The sequence below is a fragment of the Anomaloglossus baeobatrachus genome, chromosome 5 (genome assembly GCF_048569485.1).
Source record: "Anomaloglossus baeobatrachus isolate aAnoBae1 chromosome 5, aAnoBae1.hap1, whole genome shotgun sequence".
Lineage (NCBI taxonomy): Eukaryota > Metazoa > Chordata > Amphibia > Anura > Aromobatidae > Anomaloglossus > Anomaloglossus baeobatrachus.
This window is the reverse complement of record NC_134357.1, coordinates 39,540,710-39,564,633: the sequence shown is the minus strand read 5'-3', so window position 1 is coordinate 39,564,633 and position 23,924 is coordinate 39,540,710. Positions and strand designations below refer to the sequence as shown.

Sequence of the window (23,924 nt, the reverse complement as noted above, 5' to 3'; positions counted from 1 at the left end):
GTCTCATTGTGGCAACAACTCCCTGAGATAAACCTGAGGCCGCTAGGATCCAGGACTCAATGGCCACACAGTCAGGTTCAGGGCCGCAGAATTCTGATGGAAAAACGGCCCTTGAGACAGCAGATCTGGACGGTCTGGTAATGCCCACGGCTGGCCTACCGTGAGATGCCACAGATCCGGGTACCACGACCTTCTTGGCCAATTTGGAGCGACGAGTATGGCTCGCTGGCAGTCGGACTTGATTTTCCGGAGAACTCTGGGTAACAATGCTAGAGGTGGGAACACATAGGGGAGTCGGAATTGCGACCAATCCTGAACCAATGCGTCTGCCGCCAGCGCTCGGTGATCGTGAGACCGTGCCATGAAAACTGGGACCTTGTTGTTGTGCCGTGACGCCATCAGATCGACGTCCGGCGACCCCCAGCGGCAACAGATCTGTTGAAACACGTCCGGGTGAAGGGACCATTCTCCTGCGTCCATGCCCTGGCGACTGAGAAAGTCCGCTTCCCAGTTTTCCACGCCTGGGATGTGAACTGCAGATATGGTGGACGCTCTGCTTTCCACCCACGTCAAAATCCGCTGGACTTCTTGAAAAGCTTGGCGACTGCGTGTTCCCCCTTGGTGGTTGATGTACGCCACCGCTGTGGAGTTGTCCGACTGAATCCGAATCTGCTTGCCTTCCAGCCATTGTTGGAAGGCTCGCAGAGCAAGATAGATTGCTCTGATTTCCAGAACATTGATCTGCAAGGTGGACTCTTCCTGAGTCCACGTCCCCTGAGCCCTGTGGTGGAGAAACACCGCTCCCCACCCTGATAGGCTCGCATCTGTCGTGACCACTGCCCAGGACGGGGGAAGGAACGACTTTCCCTGTGACAATGAGTTGGGGAGAAGCCACCAACGTAGAGAGTCCTTGGCAGTCTGAGAGAGGGAGACCGTCCTGTCGAGGGACATCGATCTCCCATCCCATTGGCGCAGAATGTCCCATTGGAGAGGGCGCAGATGAAACTGCGCGAACGGGACTGCCTCCATTGCTGCTACCATCTTTCCTAGGAAATGCATGAGGCGCCTCAGTGAGTGCGACTGGCTCTGAAGGAGAGATTGCACTCCAGTCCGTAGCGAGCACTGCTTGTCCAGTGGAAGCCTCACTATCGCTGATAGAGTATGAAACTCCATGCCAAGATAAGACAGAGATTGGGTCGGGGTTAGATGAGACTTTGGAAAGTTGATAATCCACCCGAAAGTCTGGAGAGTGTCTAGCGCCACCTCCAGACTGTGTTGGCATGCTTCCTGAGAGGATGCCTTTATAAGCAGGTCGTCTAGATACGGGATGACCGAGTGACCCTGCGAGTGCAGAACAGCAACTACTGCTGCCATGACTTTGGTGAAGACCCGGGGGGCTGTTGCCAGACCGAAGGGTAACGCTACGAACTGTAGGTGCTCGTCGTGTATGACGAAACGTAGGAAACGCTGATGCTCTGGTGCAATCGGCACGTGGAGATACGCATCTTTGATGTCTATTGATGCTAGAAAATCTCCCTGAGACATTGAGGCTATGACGGAGCGTAGGGATTCCATCCGGAACCTCCTGACTTTTACGTGTCTGTTGAGCAACTTCAGATCCAGGACGGGACGATACGATCCGTCCTTTTTTGGGACCACAAACAGATTGGAGTAAAAACCGTGACCCTGTTCCTGAAGAGGGACGGAGGTCACCACTCCTTCCGCCTTTAGAGCGGCCACCGCCTGCCACAGAGCATCGGCTCGGTCTGGTGGTGGAGAAGTTCGGAAGAAACGAGTTGGCGGACGAGAACTGAACTCTATCCTGTACCCGTGAGATAGAATATCTCTCACCCAACGGTCTTTGACGCTTGCTAGCCAAATGTCGCCAAAGTGGGACAGCCTCCCACCGACCGCGGGCGTGGGTATCGGAGACCGCAAGTCAGGAGGACGTCGTTTTGGCAACGGTTCCTCCGGCTGGTCTTTTTGGGCGTGACTGAGACCTCCAAGGATTTGAACGTCTCTGGTCCTTTTGAGTCTTTTTTGACGAGGCGAATTGGGACCTGCCCTGTCCTCGAAAGGACCGATAACCAGACTGACCCCTCCTCTGTTGGGGCTTGTTTTGTCTGTGTTGCGGTAAGGAAGAGTCCTTACCCTTGGAGTGTTTGATGATTTCATCCAAACGCTCTCCAAACAATCGGTCACGAGAAAAAGGCAAATTGGTTAAGCACTTCTTGGAATGAGAATCTGCTTTCCAATGTCTCAACCACAGAGCCCTACGCAAAACAACTGAGTTGGCTGACGCCACTGCCGTGCGGCTTGTAGCGTCCAGAACAGCATTAATCGCGTACGACGCGAATGCCGCCATTTGCGAGGTCAATGGTGCTACCTGCGGGGCAAATGCACGTGTGACTGAGTCGACTCGCGCAAGCCCGGCCGTGATAGCTTGGAGTGCCCATACGGCCGCAAAAGAAGGCGCTAATGACGCTCCAATCGCTTCATAGATGGATTTCAGCCAGAGCTCCATCTGCCTGTCAGTGGCATCTTTAAGTGCCGCTCCATCTTCAACAGCAACCAAGGATCTAGCTGCAAGCCTGGAAATTGGAGGATCCACTTTTGGACACTGGGTCCAACCCTTGACCACCTCAGGGGGAAAAGGATAGCGTGTATCTTTAAGTCGTTTAGGAAAACGCCTTTCAGGATAAGCGTGGGGTTTCTGGATTGCGTCTCTGAAGTCAGCGTGGTCCAGAAAAGTGCTTAATGTACGCTTAGGGTATCTGAAATGGATTCTCTCGTGCTGCGAAGCTGACTCCTCTACAGGAGGAGCTGGTGGGGAAATATTCAACATCTTATTGATGTTAAATATAAGATCATTAACTATGGCGTCACCATCTGGTGTATCTAGATTGAGAGCGGTCCCAGGATCAGAATCCTGATCAGTTACGTCCGCCTCATCACCCATAGATTCATCCCGCTGGGATCCAGACCATTGAGATGAATGTGAAGGCCCGTCATAACGAGCCCGCTTAGGCTGCCCGGGGCCATCGTCCGAGTCAGAGTCTTCACCCTGAGGTGTAGATGCCCGTCCCGGAGCTAGGAGCTGAGGGGGACCAGGGGGCAATGATTGCACAGTGTCCGAGGTCTGAAGTACAGGCCTAGCTCGCAATGTGTCAAGAATTTGTGACATAGTGAGAGACATTCTGTCAGCAAAAGCTGCAAACTCAGTTCCTGTCACCTGGACAGCATTCACAGGTGGTACACCCTGGGACACGTCCAGCAGAGATCCCGACTGTGCAAGCGCCGCAGGGGCCGAGCACTGCACACAATGGGGGTCCGTGGAGCCTGCCGGTAGAAAAGTCCCACATGCGGTGCAGGAAGCATATAATGTCTGTGCTTTGGCACCCTTGCGTTTTACGGGCGACATGCTGCTGGCTCTCTGCATGTGAGAGAGTCTATAGCCAAAAGGGCGACCAGCGCTATGCAGTACAAAGTATTTGTAGCAACAAAATACTAAGAATACTACGAGCACAAGAGGGGGTGAGCCCTGAGGGCTGCTTACCGCCCGCTGAACAGCGGGTAGAGGCTGCAGAATGCCTTGTCTGGGTCTCCCCGGCTCCCCTCTGCAGCGCAGCGTGTCTGGCAAGAATGGCTGCCGGCTTGTGTGGAGAGGGGCGGTCCGTGGGAGTTCCCAAACAAAAGTGCGGGAACAGTGTCCCCTCTGTGCTGACTGTGAGGGCTGGAGTATGTAAAAACGACTCCAGCCCTCAGCGCTGATGCACTGGCCAGCGTCCCGCCCCTCTCCTGACTGGCAGGTCTGGGGGCGGGAACGAACGAAGCAGGCCGCAAAAGCCGGGGACTCGAGTTATCAGCGCGGCCGCCGTAAAAGCGCGGGCCGCGCTGAAGTCCCCGGCGCACTACAAGTGCCAGCCGCGCCGCTATTCCAGCGGCCGGCGCGACCGAGTCCTAGACGTGGGCAGCGTCCCGCCCCTCTCCTGACTGGCAGGTCCGGGGGCGGGAACGAACGGAAACAGGCCGCAAAAAGCCGGGGACTGTAGTTATCAGCGCGGCCGCCGTAAAAGCGCAGGCCGCGCTGAAGTCCCCGGCGCACTACAAGTGCCAGCCGTGCCGCAGCCCCAGCGGCCGGCGCGGCCGATCCCATAAGTGTGCCTGCTTCAGCTAAGCTGAATGAGGCCATGGCACAGGCGCCGCAGCGCTGACGTCCCCCGGCGCACTACAACACCCAGCATGCTGCGGTGTGAGCGCCAAATGCACGGGGACACAGAGTACCTTAAGGAAGCAGGGCCATGTCCCTGACGTACTCCGCTCCATCCAGCATCTTCTCCAGGGGCTGTAGATGGAGCCCGGTCTCAGTGCCTGGAGACCGGTAAATCCCACTTCACCCAGAGCCCTGTAAAAAGGGATGGGGAAGGAATCAGCATGTGGGCTCCTGCCGCCGTACCCGCAATGGGTACCTCAACCTTACAAACACCTCCGACATAAGTGGGGTGAGAAGGGAGCATGCTGGGGACACTGTATGTGTCCTCTTTTCTTCCATCCGACATAGTCAGCAGCTGCTGCTGACTAAAAACAATGGAGCTATGCGTGCGTGTCTGACCTCCTTGCGCACAAAGCTAAAACTGAGGAATCCGTACTCCTACGGGAGGGTGTATAGCCAGAAGGGGAGGGGCCTTACACTTTTAAGTGTAGTTCTTTGTGCGGCCTCCAGAGGCAGTAGCTATACACCCACTGTCTGGGTCTCCCAATTAGGAGCGAAAAAGAAAGCTTTATTCTGCATGCACTGCATGTAAGCTCCTGCTGCCTGAGCCGAGCATTTATCCACACTGTGATGGTTGCTCTAACTTGGCGGTGCCACAGCCTGGAGTCTCACCCCCAGTGGTCTCTCAGGCTGCTGCTGCACCTGTGATTGAACCCCCGGCCTGGGTAGAGTCCTTTTCTAGGTCCATATCCCAGTCACTTGCGGAGTCCATGGGGCTTTTGTCCAGGACTTTGATAAATATGCATCAGCCCCCCTCACAGGGTGCCTCTAATACTCTTGACGGAGGACTCCTATCCTCTGACTTCCTTCCATCGGAGCTCACGGAAGATTCATCATCTGATCCCAGACCCCGTCCTTCTAAGAGAAGGCGCAGGGTTTCCTCTCCCTCCCCATCCCACGGCTCTGTCTCAAGAGCTGACTCTCAAGATGAGGAGGATGCCCTCACTGGGGGCTCGGAGGCTATGTATTCCATCGATTTTTCTGAGGGTGACTTAGATCTTAGTGATTTGATTGCTTCTATTAATTCTGTGCTGGATCTCAATCCGCCAGTGTCAGAGGAGCAACTCTCTTTGGCAGAAAAACATCAGTTTACCTCACCTAAGAGAGTGAAGAGTGTGTTCTTTAACCACTCCAGTTTTCAGACCGCTGTGACCAAACCCAGGGCCTGCCCTGACAAACGCTTTCCAAAGCGTGGTTCTGATGACCGGTTTCCATTTCCACCTGAGGTGGTCAAGGAGTGGTCTCACTCCCCAAAGGTAGACCCTTCGGTGTCTAGGCTATCAGCCCAGACCGTTGTGTCGGTGGCTGACGGCACCTCACTTAAGGATTCCACTGACCGTCAGATTGACCTTCTGGCCAAATCTGTGTATGAAGCTGCGGGGGCCGCGTTTTCCCCGACTTTTGCAGCAGTGTGGGCTCTCAAAGCCATCTCTGCTTCTCTAGAGGAGATGCATTCCCTCACCAAGGAATCTATGCCTGAGATGGTTGCCTTAACTGCTCAGGCTTCAGCTTTTTCATCCTATGCCATGTCTGCCATGCTAGAGGCTGCTCACCGCACTGCGGTGGCTTCAGCTAATTCCCTCGTTATCCGCAGGATTTTGTGGCTTCGAGAGTGGAAGGCAGATGCTTCGTCCAAGAAGTTTCTTGCTGGGCTCCCTTTTGCTGGTTCCCGGCTGTTCGGTGAACAGCTGGATGAAATCATTAAAGAAGCTACTGGCGGGAAGAGTACTTCCATGCCACAAACCAAGACCAGGAAACCCGCCCAGGGTAGGAATCAATCGAGGTTTCGTTCCTTTCGTTCTTCCAACTGGTCATCCTCTAAGCCTTCCGCCTCGTCCGCTAACTCAGCCAAGGATCAGAAATCCAACTGGCGCCCAAAAGCGCGTCCGCAGAAGACCGCAGGAGGTTCTGCCACTAAAGCAGCTTCCTCATGACTATCTGCCCGCTCCAGCCACGTCCTCAGTCGGTGGCAGGCTCTCCCACTTTGGCGACGCTTGGTTAAAGCAAGTCTCCGATCAGTGGGTGAGAGACATCATATCTCACAGCTACAGGATAGAATTCTCTTCCAGCCCTCCAAACAGATTTTTTCTCTCAACTCCCCCCTGCTCCAAGGCCGCCGCCTTCTCACAGGCCGTGGCATCCTTGCAGGCAAACGGAGTGATTGTCCCACTTCCTGCTCAGGAACGGTTCAGAGGTTTTTACTCAAATCTCTTCCTAGTTCCAAAAAAGGACGGTACCTTCCGGCCCATCCTGGATCTCAAGCTTCTCAACAAGCATGTCCGGGTGCGGCATTTTCGCATGGAGTCTCTGCGATCAGTTATTGCCTCTATGACCCAAGGGGAGTTCCTGGCATCCATCGACATCAGAGATGCCTATCTACATGTGCCAATCGCAGTGTCACATCAGCGTTGGTTACGTTTTGCGATAGGAGAGGATCATTTCCAATTCGTGGCTCTCCCCTTCGGGTTAGCCACGGCCCCTCGGGTATTCACCAAGGTCATGGCGGCAGTGATTGCGGTCCTGCACCTCCAGGGGTTAGCAGTGCTTCCTTATCTGGACGACCTTCTGGTCAAGGGTACATCCAGCTCAGACTGTCAGCGGAGTGTTTCGCTCACTCTCGCCACCCTAGCCCAATTCGGGTGGATTGTCAATCTTCCCAAATCCACTCTGACTCCAACCCAGAGTCTCACGTACCTAGGGATGCAGTTCGAGACTTTGCCGGCACTTGTGAAGTTGCCCTTAGACAAACAGCTGTCACTCCGGTTGGCGGTGCGCTCTCTCCTGAGGCCCCGCCGTTATACCCTCAGGCGTCTGATGCAGGTGCTGGGTCAAATGGTGGCCTCCTTGGAGGCGGTTCCCTTTGCCCAGTTCCATCTGCGTCCTCTGCAGCTGGATATTCTCCGCTGTTGGGACAAGCGGCCTTCCTCCTTACAGAGGTTAGTGGCTCTGTCGCCACGGACCAGGAGCTCTCTTCAGTGGTGGCTTCGCCCCCTCTCCCTGTCCCAAGGGCGCTCCTTCCTGACTCCGTCCTGGGTGATTCTCACCACGGATGCCAGCCTATCCGGCTGGGGAGCGGTACATCTCCACCACAGAGCGCAGGGCACTTGGACTCCGTCCGAGTCAGCCCTTTCAATCAATGTGCTGGAAACCAGAGCTGTGCTTCTAGCTCTCCTAGCCTTTCACCACCTGTTGGCGGGCAGGCACATTCGAGTCCAGTGAGACAACGCGACAGCGGTTGCCTACATCAATCACCAAGGCGGGACACGCAGCCGCCTGGCAATGTTGGAGGTCCAACGCATTCTTCAATGGGCGGAGGACTCCCAAGTCCACCATATCCGCAGTCCACATCCCTGGCGTAGAAAACTGGGAGGCAGATTATCTCAGCCGTCAATCCGTGGACGGTGGCGAGTGGTCCCTGCACCCGGCAGTGTTTCAGTCAATCTGCCGCAAGTGGGGCACTCCGGACGTGGACCTAATGGCATCCCATCACAATAACAAGGTTCCGGTTTACGTGGCTCGCTCCCACGATCCTCAGGCCTTCGCCGCGGACGCTCTGGTTCAAGACTGGTCCCAGTTTCGTCTGTCCTACGTGTTTCCCCCTCTAGCCCTCTTGCCCAGAGTCCTGCGCAAGATCAGAATGGAGGGCCGTCGAGTCATCCTCATTGCACCGGACTGGCCCAGGCGAGCTTTGTACCCAGACCTGCTCCATCTGTCCGTGGAGATGCCGTGGCATCTTCCGGACTGTCCAGACCTGCTCTCGCAAGGTCCGTTTTTCCGCCCGAATTCTGCGGCACTCAAATTGACGGCGTGGCTCTTGAGTCCTGGATTTTGACGGCTTCTGGTATTCCTCCTGAAGTCATCTCCACTATGACTCGGGCCCGTAAGTCTTCCTCCGTCAAGATCTATCACAGGACTTGGAAAATTTTCCTGTCCTGGTGTCGCTCTTCCGGCCATTCTCCTTGGCCATTCTCGTTGCCGACCCTTCTGTCTTTTTTACAGTCCGGTCTGCAGCTAGGACTGTCCCTCAACTCTCTCAAGGGACAAGTCTCAGCTCTATCAGTGCTGTTCCAGCGGCGTCTCGCCCGGCTGGCTCAGGTCCGCACTTTCATGCAAGGTGCGTCTCACATCATTCCGCCTTATCGGCGGCCCTTGGATCCCTGGGACCTTTAACTTGGTCCTCACGGTATTGCAGAAACCCCCTTTTGAGCCCCTTAGGGAGGTTTCTTTGTATCGTCTTTCTCAAAAGGTGGCCTTTCTAGTTGCCATAACTTCTCTCAGGAGAGTCTCTGATTTGGCTGCGCTCTCCTCGGAGTCACCTTTTTTGTTTTTTCACCAAGACAAGGTAGTTCTCCGTCCGACCCCAGACTTTCTTCCTAAGGTGGTCTCTCCCTTCCACCTTAACCAGGATATTTCCTTGCCTTCCTTCTGTCCGGCCCCTGTTCATCGCTTTGAGAAAGCGCTGCATACTCCTGATCTGGTGCGTGCTCTCCGGATCTATGTGTCTCGCACCGCTGCGCTTAGGCGGTGCACCTCTCTTTTTGTGCTAACCACAGGGCGGCGCAAGGGTCTCTCTGCTCCTAAGCCGACCTTGGCCCGTTGGATTAGATCGACCATTTCGGACGCCTACCAGAGTACTCAGGTGCCTCCCCCGCCGGGGATCAAAGCACACTCGACCAGAGCTGTCGGTGCCTCTTGGGCTTTTAGGCACCAGGCTACGGCTCAACAAGTCTGTCAGGCTGCCACTTGGACTAGCCTGCATACCTTTTCGAAGCACTACCAAGTGCTTGCTCATGCTTCGGCAGATGCGAGCTTGGGCAGACGCATCCTTCAGGCGGCTGTCGCCCACTTGTGAAGTTAGGCTCCGCCTACTTCTTAGTTTTTTCTGTTTATTCCCACCCAGGGACAGCTTTGGAACGTCCCATGGTCTGGGTCTCCCAAAGGAACGATAAAGAAAAAGAGAATTTTGTTACTTACCGTAAATTCTTTTTCTTATAGTTGGAATAAATCTGTGAATTTGCACTTTTTATATGATGCATGCCATTTTCAGATCGTGCTGGCTCCCCTCTCTCTCTGTTTGGTTGTAGTTATGCTACAAATGTCTGGTGGCTGGTCACCACCATGCTATGCACGCCTGATCTTGGTTTGCAATATATTCCTCCTGTTGGTAGCTGTACACATTCAGTTGCCTCACCCTTTCCACAGGCATTGCTAATTAAGCACCATACTTGGATCTGGTCCGCCTTTTATCAATGGTTGCTGTCTGGCACTGGGAGGGTCAGTTCTGATATAGTCCTGGTATGTGTAGAGCTTCCTCCACATGCTGGGACCTGGGCTGGCCTCTATCCACAATTGCCTCTTTTGCAACATAGAAGCGGTTATATATACAGGTTACAGGTATGTGTGCTCCATTATGGTTCTGCTTTTAACTTTATCTAGGAGGCCGCATGGCACATGAAATACAGAATATAGAGTAGGACCCCCCTATTGAGATTTGCCGTGACGTTGGCAGGGGTGGCTCAAAGAATTGATCAATTATTTGCTAAAAATCTCATTTATATTACAGTACAGTTGGAATAAATCTGTGAATTTGCACTTTTTATATGATGCATGCCATTTCTTTTTCGCTCCTAATTGGGAGACCCAGACAGTGGGTGTATAGCTACTGCCTCTGGAGGCCGCACAAAGAACTACACTTAAAAGTGTAAGGCCCCTCCCCTTCTGGCTATACACCCTCCCGTAGGAGTACAGATTCCTCAGTTTTAGCTTTGTGCGCAAGGAGGTCAGACACGCACGCATAGCTCCATTGTTTTTAGTCAGCAGCAGCTGCTGACTATGTCGGATGGAAGAAAAGAGGGTCTATACAGACTCCCAGCATGCTCCCTTCTCACCCCACTTATGTCGGAGGTGTTTGTAAGGTTGAGGTACCCATTGCGGGTACGGCGGCAGGAGCCCACATGCTGATTCCTTCCCCATCCCTTTTTACAGGGCTCTGGGTGAAGTGGGATTTACCGGTCTCCAGGCACAGAGACCGTGCTCCATCTACAGCCCCTGGAGAAGATGCTGGATGGAGCGGAGTACATCAGGGACATGGCCCTGCTTCCTCAAGGTACTCTGTGTCCCCGTGCATTTGGCGCTCACACCGCAGCATGCTGGGTGTTGTAGTGCGCCGGGGGACATCAGCGCTGCGGCGCCTGTGCCATGGCCTCATTCAGCTTTGCTGAAGCAGGCACATTTATGGGAATAGGCTGCGCCGGCCGCTGGGACTGCGGCGCGGCTGGCACTTGTAGTGCGCCGGGGACTTCAGCGCGGCCTGCGCTTTTACGGCGGCCGCGCTGATAACTACAGTCCCCGGCTTTTGCGGCCTGCTTCCTTTCGTTCCCGCCCCCAGACCTGCCAGTCAGGAGAGGGGCGGGACGCTGCCCACGTCTAGAACTCGGTCGCGCCGGCCGCTCGAACAGCGGCGCGGCTGGCACTTGCGGTGCGCCGGGGACTTCAGCGGCGGCCGCGCTGATAACTCGAGTCCCCGGCTTTTGCGGCCTGCTTTCGTTCGTTCCCGCCCACAGACCTGCCAGTCAGGAGAGGGGCGGGACGCTGGCCAGTGCATCAGCGCTGAGGGCTGGAGTCGTTTTTACATACTCCAGCCCTCACAGTCAGCACAGAGGGGACACTGTTCCCGCACTTTTGTTTGGGAACTCCCACGGACCGCCCCTCTCCACAGAAGCCGGCAGCCATTCTTGCTGACACGCTGAGCTGCAGAGGGGAGCCGGGGAGACCCAGACAAGGCAACTCAGTTGTTTTGCGTAGGGCTCTGTGGTTGAGACATTGGAAAGCAGATTCTCATTCCAAGAAGTGCTTAACCAATTTGCCTTTTTCTCGTGACCGATTGTTTGGAGAGCGTTTGGATGAAATCATCAAACACTCCAAGGGTAAGGACTCTTCCTTACCGCAACACAGACAAAACAAGCCCCAACAGAGGAGGGGTCAGTCTGGTTATCGGTCCTTTCGAGGACAGGGCAGGTCCCAATTCGCCTCGTCAAAAAAGACTCAAAAGGACCAGAGACGTTCAAATTCTTGGAGGTCTCAGTCACGCCCAAAAAGACCAGCCGGAGGAACCGTTGCCAAAACGACGTCCTCCTGACTTGCGGTCTCCGATGCCCACACCCGCGGTCGGTGGGAGGCTGTCCCACTTTGGCGACATTTGGCTAGCAAATGTCAAAGACCGTTGGGTGAGAGATATTCTATCTCACGGGTACAGGATAGAGTTCGGTTCTCGTCCGCCAACTCGTTTCTTCAGAACTTCTCCACCACCAGACCGAGCCGATGCTCTGTTGCAGGCGGTGGCCGCTCTAAAGGCGGAAGGAGTGGTGACCTCCGTCCCTCTTCAGGAACAGGGTCACGGTTTTTACTCCAATCTGTTTGTGGTCCCAAAAAAGGACGGATCGTATCGTCCCGTCCTGGATCTGAAGTTGCTCAACAGACACGTAAAAGTCAGGAGGTTCCGGATGGAATCCCTACGCTCCGTCATAGCCTCAATGTCTCAGGGAGATTTTCTAGCATCAATAGACATCAAAGATGCGTATCTCCACGTGCCGATTGCACCAGAGCATCAGCGTTTCCTACGTTTCGTCATACACGACGAGCACCTACAGTTCGTAGCGTTACCCTTCGGTCTGGCAACAGCCCCCCGGGTCTTCACCAAAGTCATGGCAGCAGTAGTAGCTGTTCTGCACTCGCAGGGTCACTCGGTCATCCCGTACCTAGACGACCTGCTTATAAAGGCATCCTCTCAAGAAGCATGCCAACACAGTCTGAAGGTGGCGCTAGACACTCTCCAGACTTTCGGGTGGATTATCAACTTTCCAAAGTCTCATCTAACCCCGACCCAATCTCTGACTTATCTTGGCATGGAGTTTCATACTCTATCAGCGATAGTGAGGCTTCCACTGGACAAGCAGTGCTCGCTACGGACTGGAGTGCAATCTCTCCTTCAGAGCCAGTCGCACTCACTGAGGCGCCTCATGCATTTCCTAGGAAAGATGGTAGCAGCAATGGAGGCAGTCCCGTTCGCGCAGTTTCATCTGCGCCCTCTCCAATGGGACATTCTGCGCCAATGGGATGGGAAATCGACGTCCCTCGACAGGACTGTCTCCCTCTCTCAGACTGCCAAGGACTCTCTACGTTGGTGGCTTCTCCCCAACTCATTGTCACAGGGAAAGTCGTTCCTTCCCCCGTCCTGGGCAGTGGTCACGACAGATGCGAGCCTATCAGGGTGGGGAGCGGTGTTTCTCCACCACAGGGCTCAGGGGACGTGGACTCAGGAAGAGTCCACCTTGCAGATCAATGTTCTGGAAATCAGAGCAATCTATCTTGCCCTGCGAGCCTTCCAACAATGGCTGGAAGGCAAGCAGATTCGGATTCAGTCGGACAATTCCACGGTCAGGCTACGGCTCAGCAAGTGTGCCAGGCGGCTACCTGGTCGAGTCTGCACACGTTTACCAAACACTATCAAGTGCATACCTACGCTTCGGCAGACGCCAGCCTAGGTAGACAGGTCCTTCAGGCGGCGGTGGCCCACCTGTAGGAAGAGGCTGTATGACAGCCCGTTCATGTGGTATCTTTTTACCCACCCAGGGACTGCTTTTGGACGTCCCACTGTCTGGGTCTCCCAATTAGGAGCGAAAAAGAAGAAGGGAATTTTGTTTACTTACCGTAAATTCCTTTTCTTCTAGCTCCAATTGGGAGACCCAGCACCCGCCCTATCTGTTTTTAGGGTTTCGTTTTTTCGGGTGCACATGTTGTTCACGTTGTTTCTTAAGTTCTCCGATCTAGTTATCGGATTGAATTTGTTTTTGAAACTGTTATTGGCTTTCCTCCTTCTTGCTTTGGTACTAAAACTGAGGAATCTGTACTCCTACGGGAGGGTGTATAGCCAGAAGGGGAGGGGCCTTACACTTTTAAGTGTAGTTCTTTGTGCGGCCTCCAGAGGCAGTAGCTATACACCCACTGTCTGGGTCTCCCAATTGGAGCTAGAAGAAAAGGAATTTACGGTAAGTAAACAAAATTCCCTTCTTTCAGATCGTGCTGGCTCCCCTCTCTCTCTGTTTGGTTGTAGTTATGCTACAAATGTCTGGTGGCTGGTCACCACCATGCTATGCACGCCTGATCTTGGTTTGCAATATATTCCTCCTGTTGGTAGCTGTACACATTCAGTTGCCTCACCCTTTCCACAGGCATTGCTAATTAAGCACCATACTTGGATCTGGTCCGCCTTTATCAATGGTTGCTCTCTGGCACTGGGAGGGTCAGTTCTGATATAGTCCTGGTATGTGTAGAGCTTCCTCCACATGCTGGGACCTGGGCTGGTCTCTATCCACAATTGCCTCTTTTGCAACATAGAAGCGGTTATATATACAGGTTACAGGTATGTGTGCTCCATTATGGTTCTGCTTTTAACTTTATCTAGGAGGCCGCATGGCACATGAAATACAGAATATAGAGTAGGACCCCCCTATTGAGATTTGCCGTGACGTTGGCAGGGGTGGCTCAAAGAATTGATCAATTATTTGCTAAAAATCTCATTTATATTACAGTACAGTTGGAATAAATCTGTGAATTTGCACTTTTTATATGATGCATGCCATTTTCAGATCGTGCTGGCTCCCCTCTCTCTCTGTTTGGTTGTAGTTATGCTACAAATGTCTGGTGGCTGGTCACCACCATGCTATGCACGCCTGATCTTGGTTTGCAATATATTCCTCCTGTTGGTAGCTGTAGACATTCAGTTGCCTCACCCTTTCCACAGGCATTGCTAATTAAGCACCATACTTGGATCTGGTCCGCCTTTATCAATGGTTGCTGTCTGCCACTGGGAGGGTCAGTTCTGATATAGTCCTGGTATGTGTAGAGCTTCCTCCACATGCTGGGACCTGGGCTGGCCTCTATCCACAATTGCCTCTTTTGCAACATAGAAGCGGTTATATATACAGGTTACAGGTATGTGTGCTCCATTATGGTTCTGCTTTTAACTTTATCTAGGAGGCCGCATGGCACATGAAATACAGAATATAGAGTAGGACCCCCCTATTGAGATTTGCCGTGACGTTGGCAGGGGTGGCTCAAAGAATTGATCAATTATTTGCTAAAAATCTCATTTATATTACAGTACAGTTGGAATAAATCTGTGAATTTGCACTTTTTATATGATGCATGCCATTTTCAGATCATGCTGGCTCCCCTCTCTCTCTGGTTGGTTGTAGTTATGCTACAAATGTCTGGTGGCTGGTCACCACCATGCTATGCACGCCTGATCTTGGTTTGCAATATATTCCTCCTGTTGGTAGCTGTACACATTCAGTTGCCTCACCCTTTCCACAGGCATTGCTAATTAAGCACCATACTTGGATCTGGTCCGCCTTTATCAATGGTTGCTGTCTGGCACTGGGAGGGTCAGTTCTGATATAGTCCTGGTATGTGTAGAGCTTCCTCCACATGCTGGGACCTGGGCTGGCCTCTATCCACAATTGCCTCTTTTGCAACATAGAAGCGGTTATATATACAGGTTACAGGTATGTGTGCTCCATTATGGTTCTGCTTTTAACTTTATCTAGGAGGCCGCATGGCACATGAAATACAGAATATAGAGTAGGACCCCCCTATTGAGATTTGCTGTGACGTTGGCAGGGGTGGCTCAAAGAATTGATCAATTATTTGCTAAAAATCTCATTTATATTACAGTACAGTTGGAATAAATCTGTGAATTTGCACTTTTTATATGATGCATGCCATTTTCAGATCGTGCTGGCTCCCCTCTCTCTAGTTCCGTATTGGGAGACCCAGCACCCTCCCTGTTGCCTGTTGGCAATTTTCTTGTTCCGGGTGTTATCACCGGCTGTTGTCGTGGACAGAGTCTGTGGGTGGCTATTCTCCTTCAGCTTTTGCACTAAACTGGCTAGGACTGGCTACCAGGGGGTGTATAAGCTCAGAGGGAGGAGCTACACTTTTAAGTGTAGTACTTTGTGTGTCCTCCGGAGGCAGAAGCTAAACACCCATGGTCTGGGTCTCCCAATACGGAACTATAAGAAAAAGAATTTACGGTAAGTAAACAAAATTCTCTTTTTTTTTTTCTTTTCTTATCTGAAGTCCTTTATCTAGCTGAGTGCTGTGTAAAAATAATTCTGCCCCCGCTCCTGACGGCTGTCTTTCCTCTACCCCTCCATTCTCTGAGATAGAGGTGTAGGTGGTTGTGCACAGATCTGCAGTGGAAAGGGGAGAAAGTATCTAAAGTTTTATGGAGAGCAGAGAAAACCATATTATATAGGATCAGTAGAGATCATCATGGGTAATAAGCAATACATGGATATGTTCTGTCTGTGACCACAGGAGCCTTTGTGGCCGGACTGGACGCCGGTCTCGTTTACAATTCTTTTCCGAAGATGGGGGAGCGCTGGATCCCGGATGATCTTCTGGCTTTCTCTCCAACATTGAGAAACGTTTTTGAAAATCCAACAACAGTGCAGTTCGATCACCGCATCCTGGTAAGTTGTGTATATTATCGGTGTGAGTACTTGAATCTATCCATATGCGCACTCACCACAGGAAAGCTCAGTTATTGATGTGGATCGCCCACAGGACTCATAACCCCAGAGTCAGCCAGGAAATGAGATAATAAATTGCAGATTATACTAAATCTTTTTTTGCAGACTACATACTGTGTAATAGTATCTTGCCCCATACCTGACTGGCATGATACCAAGTATAGCATAGCTGGGAAGAGCAGGGTTAATCCTAGCTCAGCAGGTCTTGATTACGAGTGCCCCTGCAGTGGTTAGCTAAAGAACCACAAAATGGGTTGAGTGTGCGGCTGGTGAGTCTGTCTGCTGGATGTAGCAGAGGGGAGTGTGTAAGCTGAAGCTGGGAGAGACAAGCCAGGGTCTCTCTGTGAACGGAGTGATCGGGGGGTCAGCTGAGGAGCGGAGCAGTCTTTGGTCCTAGAGAAGAAATGGATCATTTAATGGTGGACAGTCTACAGAGTGTGAGGGCTGGAGAAATCTCATACTGATCGGTGTGTGTGGGTGGACGTGTATCTGCTGGAGTATTACCCTTCTGTATGTACTGTACTGTCCTGCTGTATGTACCTCTGTGCCGGAGCATGACCATTTTGTTTTATAGTCCCCCTGGGGTTTAAGGAGCTAATAAACCTTGCCTTATTGAACTAAACATGTTGCCAGAGTGAACACTGCCCAATACCCCGTGCCTATGTGAACAAACCCCTACATTTTCACAAGGGTATCAGGAAAAATGCACCATAAAATTAATTGTGCAATTTCTCCTGAGTACACCGATATCTCATATGTGGGGGAAATCAACTGTTTGGGTGCACGGCAAGGCTCGGAAGAGAAGGAGCATCATTTGAATTTTTGAAAGCAAAATTGTCTGGAATAATTAGCAGACGCGATGATGCGTTTGGAGACCCCCTGCGGTGCCTAAACAATGGAGCTCCCCCACAAGTGACCCCATTTTGGAAACTAGACCCCTCATGGAATTTATCTAGATGTTTATTGAGCACTTTGAACCACTAGGGGCTTCACAAAAGTTAATAACTTTGAGCTGTGAAAGTAAAAAAAAAAAAAAAAATTACCACGAAATTGTTACTTCAACCAGGTAGCTTTTTTTTTCACAAGGGTATCAGGAAAAATTGCAACATAAAATGTATTGTGCATTTTCTCCTGAGTACACAGATACCTCATATGTGGTGGAAATCAAATGTTTGGGCGCACAGTAGGGCTCGGAAGGCAAGGAGCGCCATTTGACTTTTCAAACGCAAAATTGTCTGGAATCGTTAGTGGATGCCATGTTGTGTTTGGAGACCCCCTGAGGTGCCTAAACAATGGAGCTCCCCCACAAGTGACCCCATTTTGGAAACTAGACCCCTCATTGAATTTATCTAGATGTTTACTGAACACTTTGAACCCCTGGAGGCTTCACAAAAGTTTAGAATGTTCAGCCGTGAAAATATATATATTTTTTTTTTTACCATGAAATTGTTATTTCAACCAGGTAGCTTTTTTTTCCAAAAGGGTATCAGGAAAAAATGCACCATAAAATGTATTGTGCAATTTCTCCTGAGTACACAGATACCTCATATGTGGTGGAAAGTAATTGTCTGGGCACACGGCGGGGCTCAGAAGAGAAGGAGCGCTATTTCACAGCAAAATTGGTTGGAATTATTAGCGTACGCCATGTTGCGTATGGAGACCCCCTGAGGTGCCTAAACAATTGAGCTCCCCCACAAGTGACCTCATTTTGGAAACTAGACCCCCATGGCATAAATCTACATGGGTAATGAGCACTTTGAACCCTCAGGTGCTTCATACATTGAGGCATAAAAACAAAAAAGTACTTTTTTTTTCCACAAAAATGTTATTTTAGGCTCAATTTTTTAATTTTTACAGGGGTATCAGGATAAAATGGACCGCAAAATTTGTTGGGCAATTTGTTCTGAGTATGCTGATACCTCATATGTGGCAGAAAACCACTGTTTGGGCGCACGGCAGAGCTCCAGAGGGAAGGAGCGTCATTTGACTTTTTAAATGGAAAATTAGCTGGAATCGTAAGTCGCACCATGTTGCGTTTGGAGATCCCCCCACATGTGACCCCATGTTTGAAACTAGACCCCCCCATACAAAGAAATATTAGTTTGGCAAAATAAAAAATACAGACGTCAGTAAAAAAATAATAAAAAAAATAAATAAATATATATATATATAAATATATATATATATATATATATATATATATATATATATATAATATAAAATAATGAGCGCCTGCAACTGACACTAAGGCAAGTGCCACACGTGAGAGCAATGCACAAATCTCGCAACGCATCACGCGGCACAGCCGCACCCTCCTGTCTGGAAGAGAGCGACCATGCCGGATGATGCGGTGTGAGACTTGTGCATCGTTCTCATGTGTGGCACTGGGCTGACCCTTACAATATTCAGTAAAAAATACTGTAGTTGACGATTACTACAGTATAATTTTACTGGCCCTAAACTAAGTTTATTTGTATTTATTTCTTAGTTTACATAAAAAAAATTAGGACGAACGCACGGATGTGCTGCAAAAAGGGGGGGACTAGGTGGGATGGAAAAAAGATGGATGGAGGATAGAAGAGGGCGCAACGGATGCAGGAGCAGCGGAGGATGGGAGAGGGGGTGCGGCGGAGGATGGGAGAGGGCGCGGCGGATGGATGGGAGAGGGCGTGGTGGATGGAGGAGCGGCGGAGGATGGGTGAGGGCACAACGGATGCAGGCGCGGCGGAGGAAGGGGGGGGGGGCGAGGGGAGTGGGAGGTGAGATTGGGGATAGCTACCTTACAGAATGGATCTAGGCAGCAGGATTGCAGCAGATCCGGGAGGGAGGAAGGGGGCAGAGGATTAAGGGGATGGGAGAGAGCAGGCAGCAGATCAGGGAGGGGGCAGAGGCTATTCGGGGAGTGAGGTGTCAGATGCAGGGGCGCAGAGGCTGATGGGGGAGTGAGGTGTCAGATGCAGGGGCGCAGAGGCTGATGGGGGAGTGAGGTGTCAGATGCAGGGGCGCAGAGGCTGATGGGAGAGTGAGGTTCAGATGCAGGGGCGCAGAGGCTGATGGGGGAGTGAGGTGGCAGATGCAGGGGCGCAGCGGCAGATGCAGGGGCGCAGCGGCAGATGGGGAGAGTGCGGCGGCAGATGGGGAGAGTGCGGCGGCAGATGGGGAGAGTGCGGCGGCAGATGGGGAGAGTGCGGCGACTGATGGGGAGAGTGCGGCGGCAGATGCAGGGGCGGTTGAGTGGCAGATGGGGAGAGTGCGGCGGCAGATGGGGAGAGTGCGGCGGCAGATGGGGAGAGTGCGGCGGCAGATGGGGAGAGTGCGGCGGCAGATGGGGAGAGTGCGGCGGCAGATGGGGAGAGTGCGGCGGCAGATGCAGGGGCGGTGGAGTGGCTGATGGGGAGAGTGCAGTGGCTGATGGGGAGAGTGCGGCGGCTGATGCAGGGGCGGTGGAGCGGCTGATGGGGAGAATGCAGTGGCTGATGGGGAGAGTGCGGCGGCTGATGCAGGGGCGGTGGAGCGGCTGATGGGGGGAGTGCAGTGGCTGATGGGGAGAGTGCAGTGGCTGATGGGGAGAGTGCGGCGGCTGATGGGGAGAGTGCAGTGGCTGATGGGGAGAGTGCGGCGGCTGATGCAGGGGCGGTGGAGCGGCTGATGCAGGGGCGGTGGAGCGGCTGGTGGGGAGAGTGCAGTGGCAGATGCAGGGGCGGTGGAGCGGCTGATGGGGAGAGTGCAGCGGCAGATACAAGCAGGCAGCAGAAAGAAAGCAGCAGCGTCTGATGCGGGGGGGGCGCAGCGTGAGGAGAGCAGCGGCGTCAGATGCCCCCATGCATCTGACGCCGCTGCTCTCCTCCCGCTGCGCCACCCCCTGCATCTGACGCCGCTGCTCTCTTACTGCTGAGTAGCGGCGTAACATACAGGGGCGAAGCGGAAAAGTAGCGGCGTCACGTGCAGGAGCGCAGCGGGAGAGCAGGGGCGAAGCACATGGAGCAGGGCAGCGGTGGATCGGGGGCTGTGACTCACAGATGGGCGCCCGCAGGGATCGCTCTCCTCAGATTCCACGGAGGGAGAAGCTAAGGAGAGCGATCTGCTACAGCGAGCTCACCCGATCCCAGATGCACGGTACTGCTTGGAGAAATCGGTCACAAGGCCGATCTCTCCAATCAGAGCTGGGGGCAGGTACAGTAAAGCTCACTGAGCTCCAGCCAATGGCCAGTGCTGCAGCTGCACTGACAGAGCTGGATTTCAATGCTTCAGCAATTTTCAATGGCTGAAACATAACACTGGCTGTGATTGGCTGAGCGGCGTTCGTCAGCCAATCACAGCCTCTGTAGGTCCAGGAAGGAGACACCACCCCTCCTGAGGTCAGGTACAAGTCCTCTCCTTCCCGAATCTACAGTTTTTTAAAACCGATCGTGGTGCCCGGTGCTCTGGTGCCGCGATTCCGCCATGACGGATGTATCCGTCATGGGTCTTTAAGTACCAGGGCACCATGACGGCTAGATCCGTCAAAGGTCGTGAAGGGGTTAAGAGTATAGCTGCAATGATGGAATAACATGCCGCAGCGCACAAAGGCACCTATCATGGGGACGGGCACAGAGAGAGGCATTTGTTTGCCTATTAGATATGAGCAAATGCATTTGTAGGACCCAGTCCAGTGATCGATCAGTAATCCATGGCCGCTGGCGTCCCTGCTCCATTTTTTGAGTAGCTAGCCTAGCCGGCTAATCAGTGGAGTAGCTGTGGATGCCGGCAACTAGGAGACAGGACACTGACCAAGGTCCTATGAATCAATTAGCTCATCTCTAATGTTTACAAACAAATGCTGCTTTTTTATTAATTTATTTCATTTGTCAATTTTTTTGCTTTTTGTTTGAGTTTTTGCAATTGTTTGTACCTTGTTTTTATAGGGGATCAGCTCAGTAGCGGCCATCACTGGCTTATATTACTATTCCCGGAAGATTCCTCTGCCCCGAAGAGCAAGACTCGCTGTGAACTCGCTCATTGCTGTGGCCTATTTACAGGTAGCGTACGACCCTGCGGATACTCCTGCTGTGAACTAGTGTCAGGCGTTTCCAGAAAAGCACAGATTTGACATAATGTATAGATGTTTAGTCCTCCTGTTTTTGGGTTAATAAAAAAAATAACATATATGTATATATATATGTGTGTGTGTGTATATATATATATATATATGCGTGTGTGTGTGTATATATATATAGAACTCTGTATATAAGAGCCCAGGCCGCTGTGTATAATGTGAAAAAGACCTTTCTAATACTCACCTAGGTGGCGGTCCAGTCCAATGTGTGTCGCTGTTCTCTGTCTAGTGCCTCCTATCTTCTTACAATCGCCGTCCTCGTCCCCAGCCCCGTGTGCAGGACGCGTCCTGCATCATTCACACAGCGGCCTCCATTGGGCTCCAGCGCATGCGCGCGTCTCTGTCCTGCTGAGAGCAGAGCATAGTACTGTAAAGTGCGAGGAAAGGTGAAAGACAGCCCACGCATGCGCGCTACAGTACTTTGATCTGCCTTCAAATGGGCAGAGCAAAGTGCACATGTGCAAGAGCACAATGGTGGCCTCTGTGTGAATGACGCAGGATGCATCATGCACACAGGGTTGGGCAGGAGGACGGTGATCACCCAAGATAGAGGAGGCGCCGGACCTAGAGCTGCGACACAAATCGGACTGGACCGCCACCTAGGTGAGTATAATAAAGGTGATTTTTTTACGTTCTAGAGAGCGGCCTGGGCTCTTATATACAGTATTCTAGAATGCTGTATATAAGAGCTCACTGCTGGTGTCCACAGATCATAAGGGGAAATACCTAGTGGCAGGTTCCCTATTAAAAAAAAAAAAAATGGGGGGAAAAAGTGTGGTGAAATGGTGAAGAACAATGGGAGGCCATAAGGACACCTGGGCGGGTTATTCTCCTTTAATGCTCTTCTCATAAATTGAAAATGGCATTTAAGGACACACAGGAGTGATTGTAACTAGCTCTGGTCGCTTCTGTTACAGGCAGACACTGGCTGTACAAGACAGCTGGCATCTGCTGCTTCTGGTGCCTTCTCCACTCCTGAGCCTGCTTCATACAATCGATGTGTAACCTACATACAGTGTGTCCACCCATATCCTGTCCACCGCCATTAGCTTGATAACGGCGGCAGCTATAGGCATAGAAGTGGTGTCTAGGTATAGTAAAGTATCCATGTGCTACGCAATGAAACCACCTATAGCGCCACCTGGTGGAAAACAACGAAATTAGCATTTTTATTTCGAAAACGGAACGAGATAGGGGAAAAAAAAAGTGAATAAAAAAATTGTAGGGCATCATCAATTCAATACGAATCGACACCTTGCATACAGAAATGCTATGATGTGAAACCCATGACCCCCCAAAACATTGAATGCTTGTCACGCATATGGCGCTCATGTAACTTTGATGCTCACAGTGGCCCCCGTCAGCTGCAATGCACATCTGGCCTCTGCACAGCATACTGTATCTTGCTGCACGTTGTGCAATATGGTAGGTGACACGTTTGCACAAGCATCTGTGATACGTCGTCGTAGGTCCTGCAATGTTGGTGGAGGGGTCGCATACACCTGCTGCTTGATGTGACCTCACAGAAAGAAGTCCAATGGGGTCAGCTCAGGTGAGCATGGAGGCCACTCCACACAGCCACCATACCCAATGACTTTTAGGAAGGTCTCCATGAGGTATCGCTTCACGTCCGCAGCCTTGTGAGTGTTACACGTTCTAATCATAGCATTTCTGTATGCAAGGTGTCGATTCGTATTGAATTGATGATGCCCTACAACTTTGTAATTCACTTTTTTTCTCTCTCGTTCCGTTTTTGAGATAAAAATGCTAACTCCGTTGTTTTCCACCAGGTGGCGCTATAGGTGGTTTCATTGCATAGCGCATTGCTACTTTACTATACCTAGACACCACTTCTATGCCTACAGCTGCCGCCGCTCTCAAGTTAATGGCGCTGGACAGGATATAGGATATGGGTGGACACACTGTATACAAAGGGGGTAATAATTTCAGGAGTGACCTTTCCAGAACACCCGTCCGACCTTCTAATGTTTGTTCTTCTTCTTTCTCAGGTCACATTGGGCATCAGCACTCTGCTCTTGTACGTCCCTACACCTTTAGCTGCCACCCACCAGTCCGGCTCGCTCGCTCTCCTCAGTATGGCCATCTGGCTCATGAATGAACTTAGGCGAGTTCCAAAGTAACGACCGAGACATGAAGACATTATTTTTTTTTTTTTTTTAATTTGGAATCATGAAAACATTTTTGAAATAGACTATTTAACTACGGAAAGATTCTTCATTTTCTGTATTTTTTTTCTGATCTGGTCCATAAATCATTTTCTTTTACGTATATTAAACCTGTTCTTTCTAAAATGTGGCGCTTTATTTCTATTGAATTTTTCTTTAAATATAAGATCATGGTCTTTGCTAAATAACGTTTTATAGCATTTCTTTGTCGCTCCATTGGGAGACCCAGACAATTGGGTGTATAGCTACTGCCTCCGGAGGCCACACAAAGTATTACACTTAAAAGTGTAAACCCCTCCCCTCTGCCTATACACCCTCCCGTGCATCACGGGCTCCTCAGTTTTTATGCTTTGTGCGAAGGAGGCTGACATCCACGCATAGCTCCACATCTTAGTCAGCAGCAGCTGCTGACTATGTCGGATGGAAGAAAAGAGGGCCCATATTAGGGCCCCCAGCATGCTCCCTTCTCACCCCACTCTGAGACGGCGGTGCTGTTAAGGTTGAGGTACCCATTGCGGGTACAGAGGCTGGAGCCCACATGCTGTTTTCCTTCCCCATCCCTTTAGGGCTCTGGGTGAAGTGGGATCCTAATCGGTCTCCAGGCACAGGGGACCGTGCTCCCTCCGCAGCCCCTGGGGAATCTGCTGGACAGGAGCCGGGTATCGTCAGGGACAAGGCCCTGCTACTGTGAGGTACTCTGTGTCCCCGTGGGGACCGCGCATGGAGCGCTGGTGCCATATACACTGCAGCACTGCTGGGTGTGTTAGTGCGCCGGG

General features: G+C 51.7%; 1 protein-coding gene across 1 annotated transcript in view; it reads left to right on the top strand.

The window, feature by feature from the left end:
• Positions 1 to 23,275, top strand: part of COX15 (cytochrome c oxidase assembly factor COX15) — a 37,725-nt gene extending 14,450 nt beyond the window's left edge. The window contains exons 8-10 of the mRNA XM_075348422.1: positions 15,653 to 15,807; positions 20,772 to 20,885; positions 22,972 to 23,275. Coding sequence (XP_075204537.1) covers positions 15,653 to 15,807; positions 20,772 to 20,885; positions 22,972 to 23,103 — 401 coding nt within the window. The 3' untranslated portion in view covers positions 23,104 to 23,275. The remainder of the gene's footprint in view (positions 1 to 15,652; positions 15,808 to 20,771; positions 20,886 to 22,971) is intronic.
• The last annotated feature ends 649 nt before the right edge of the window (positions 23,276 to 23,924 follow it).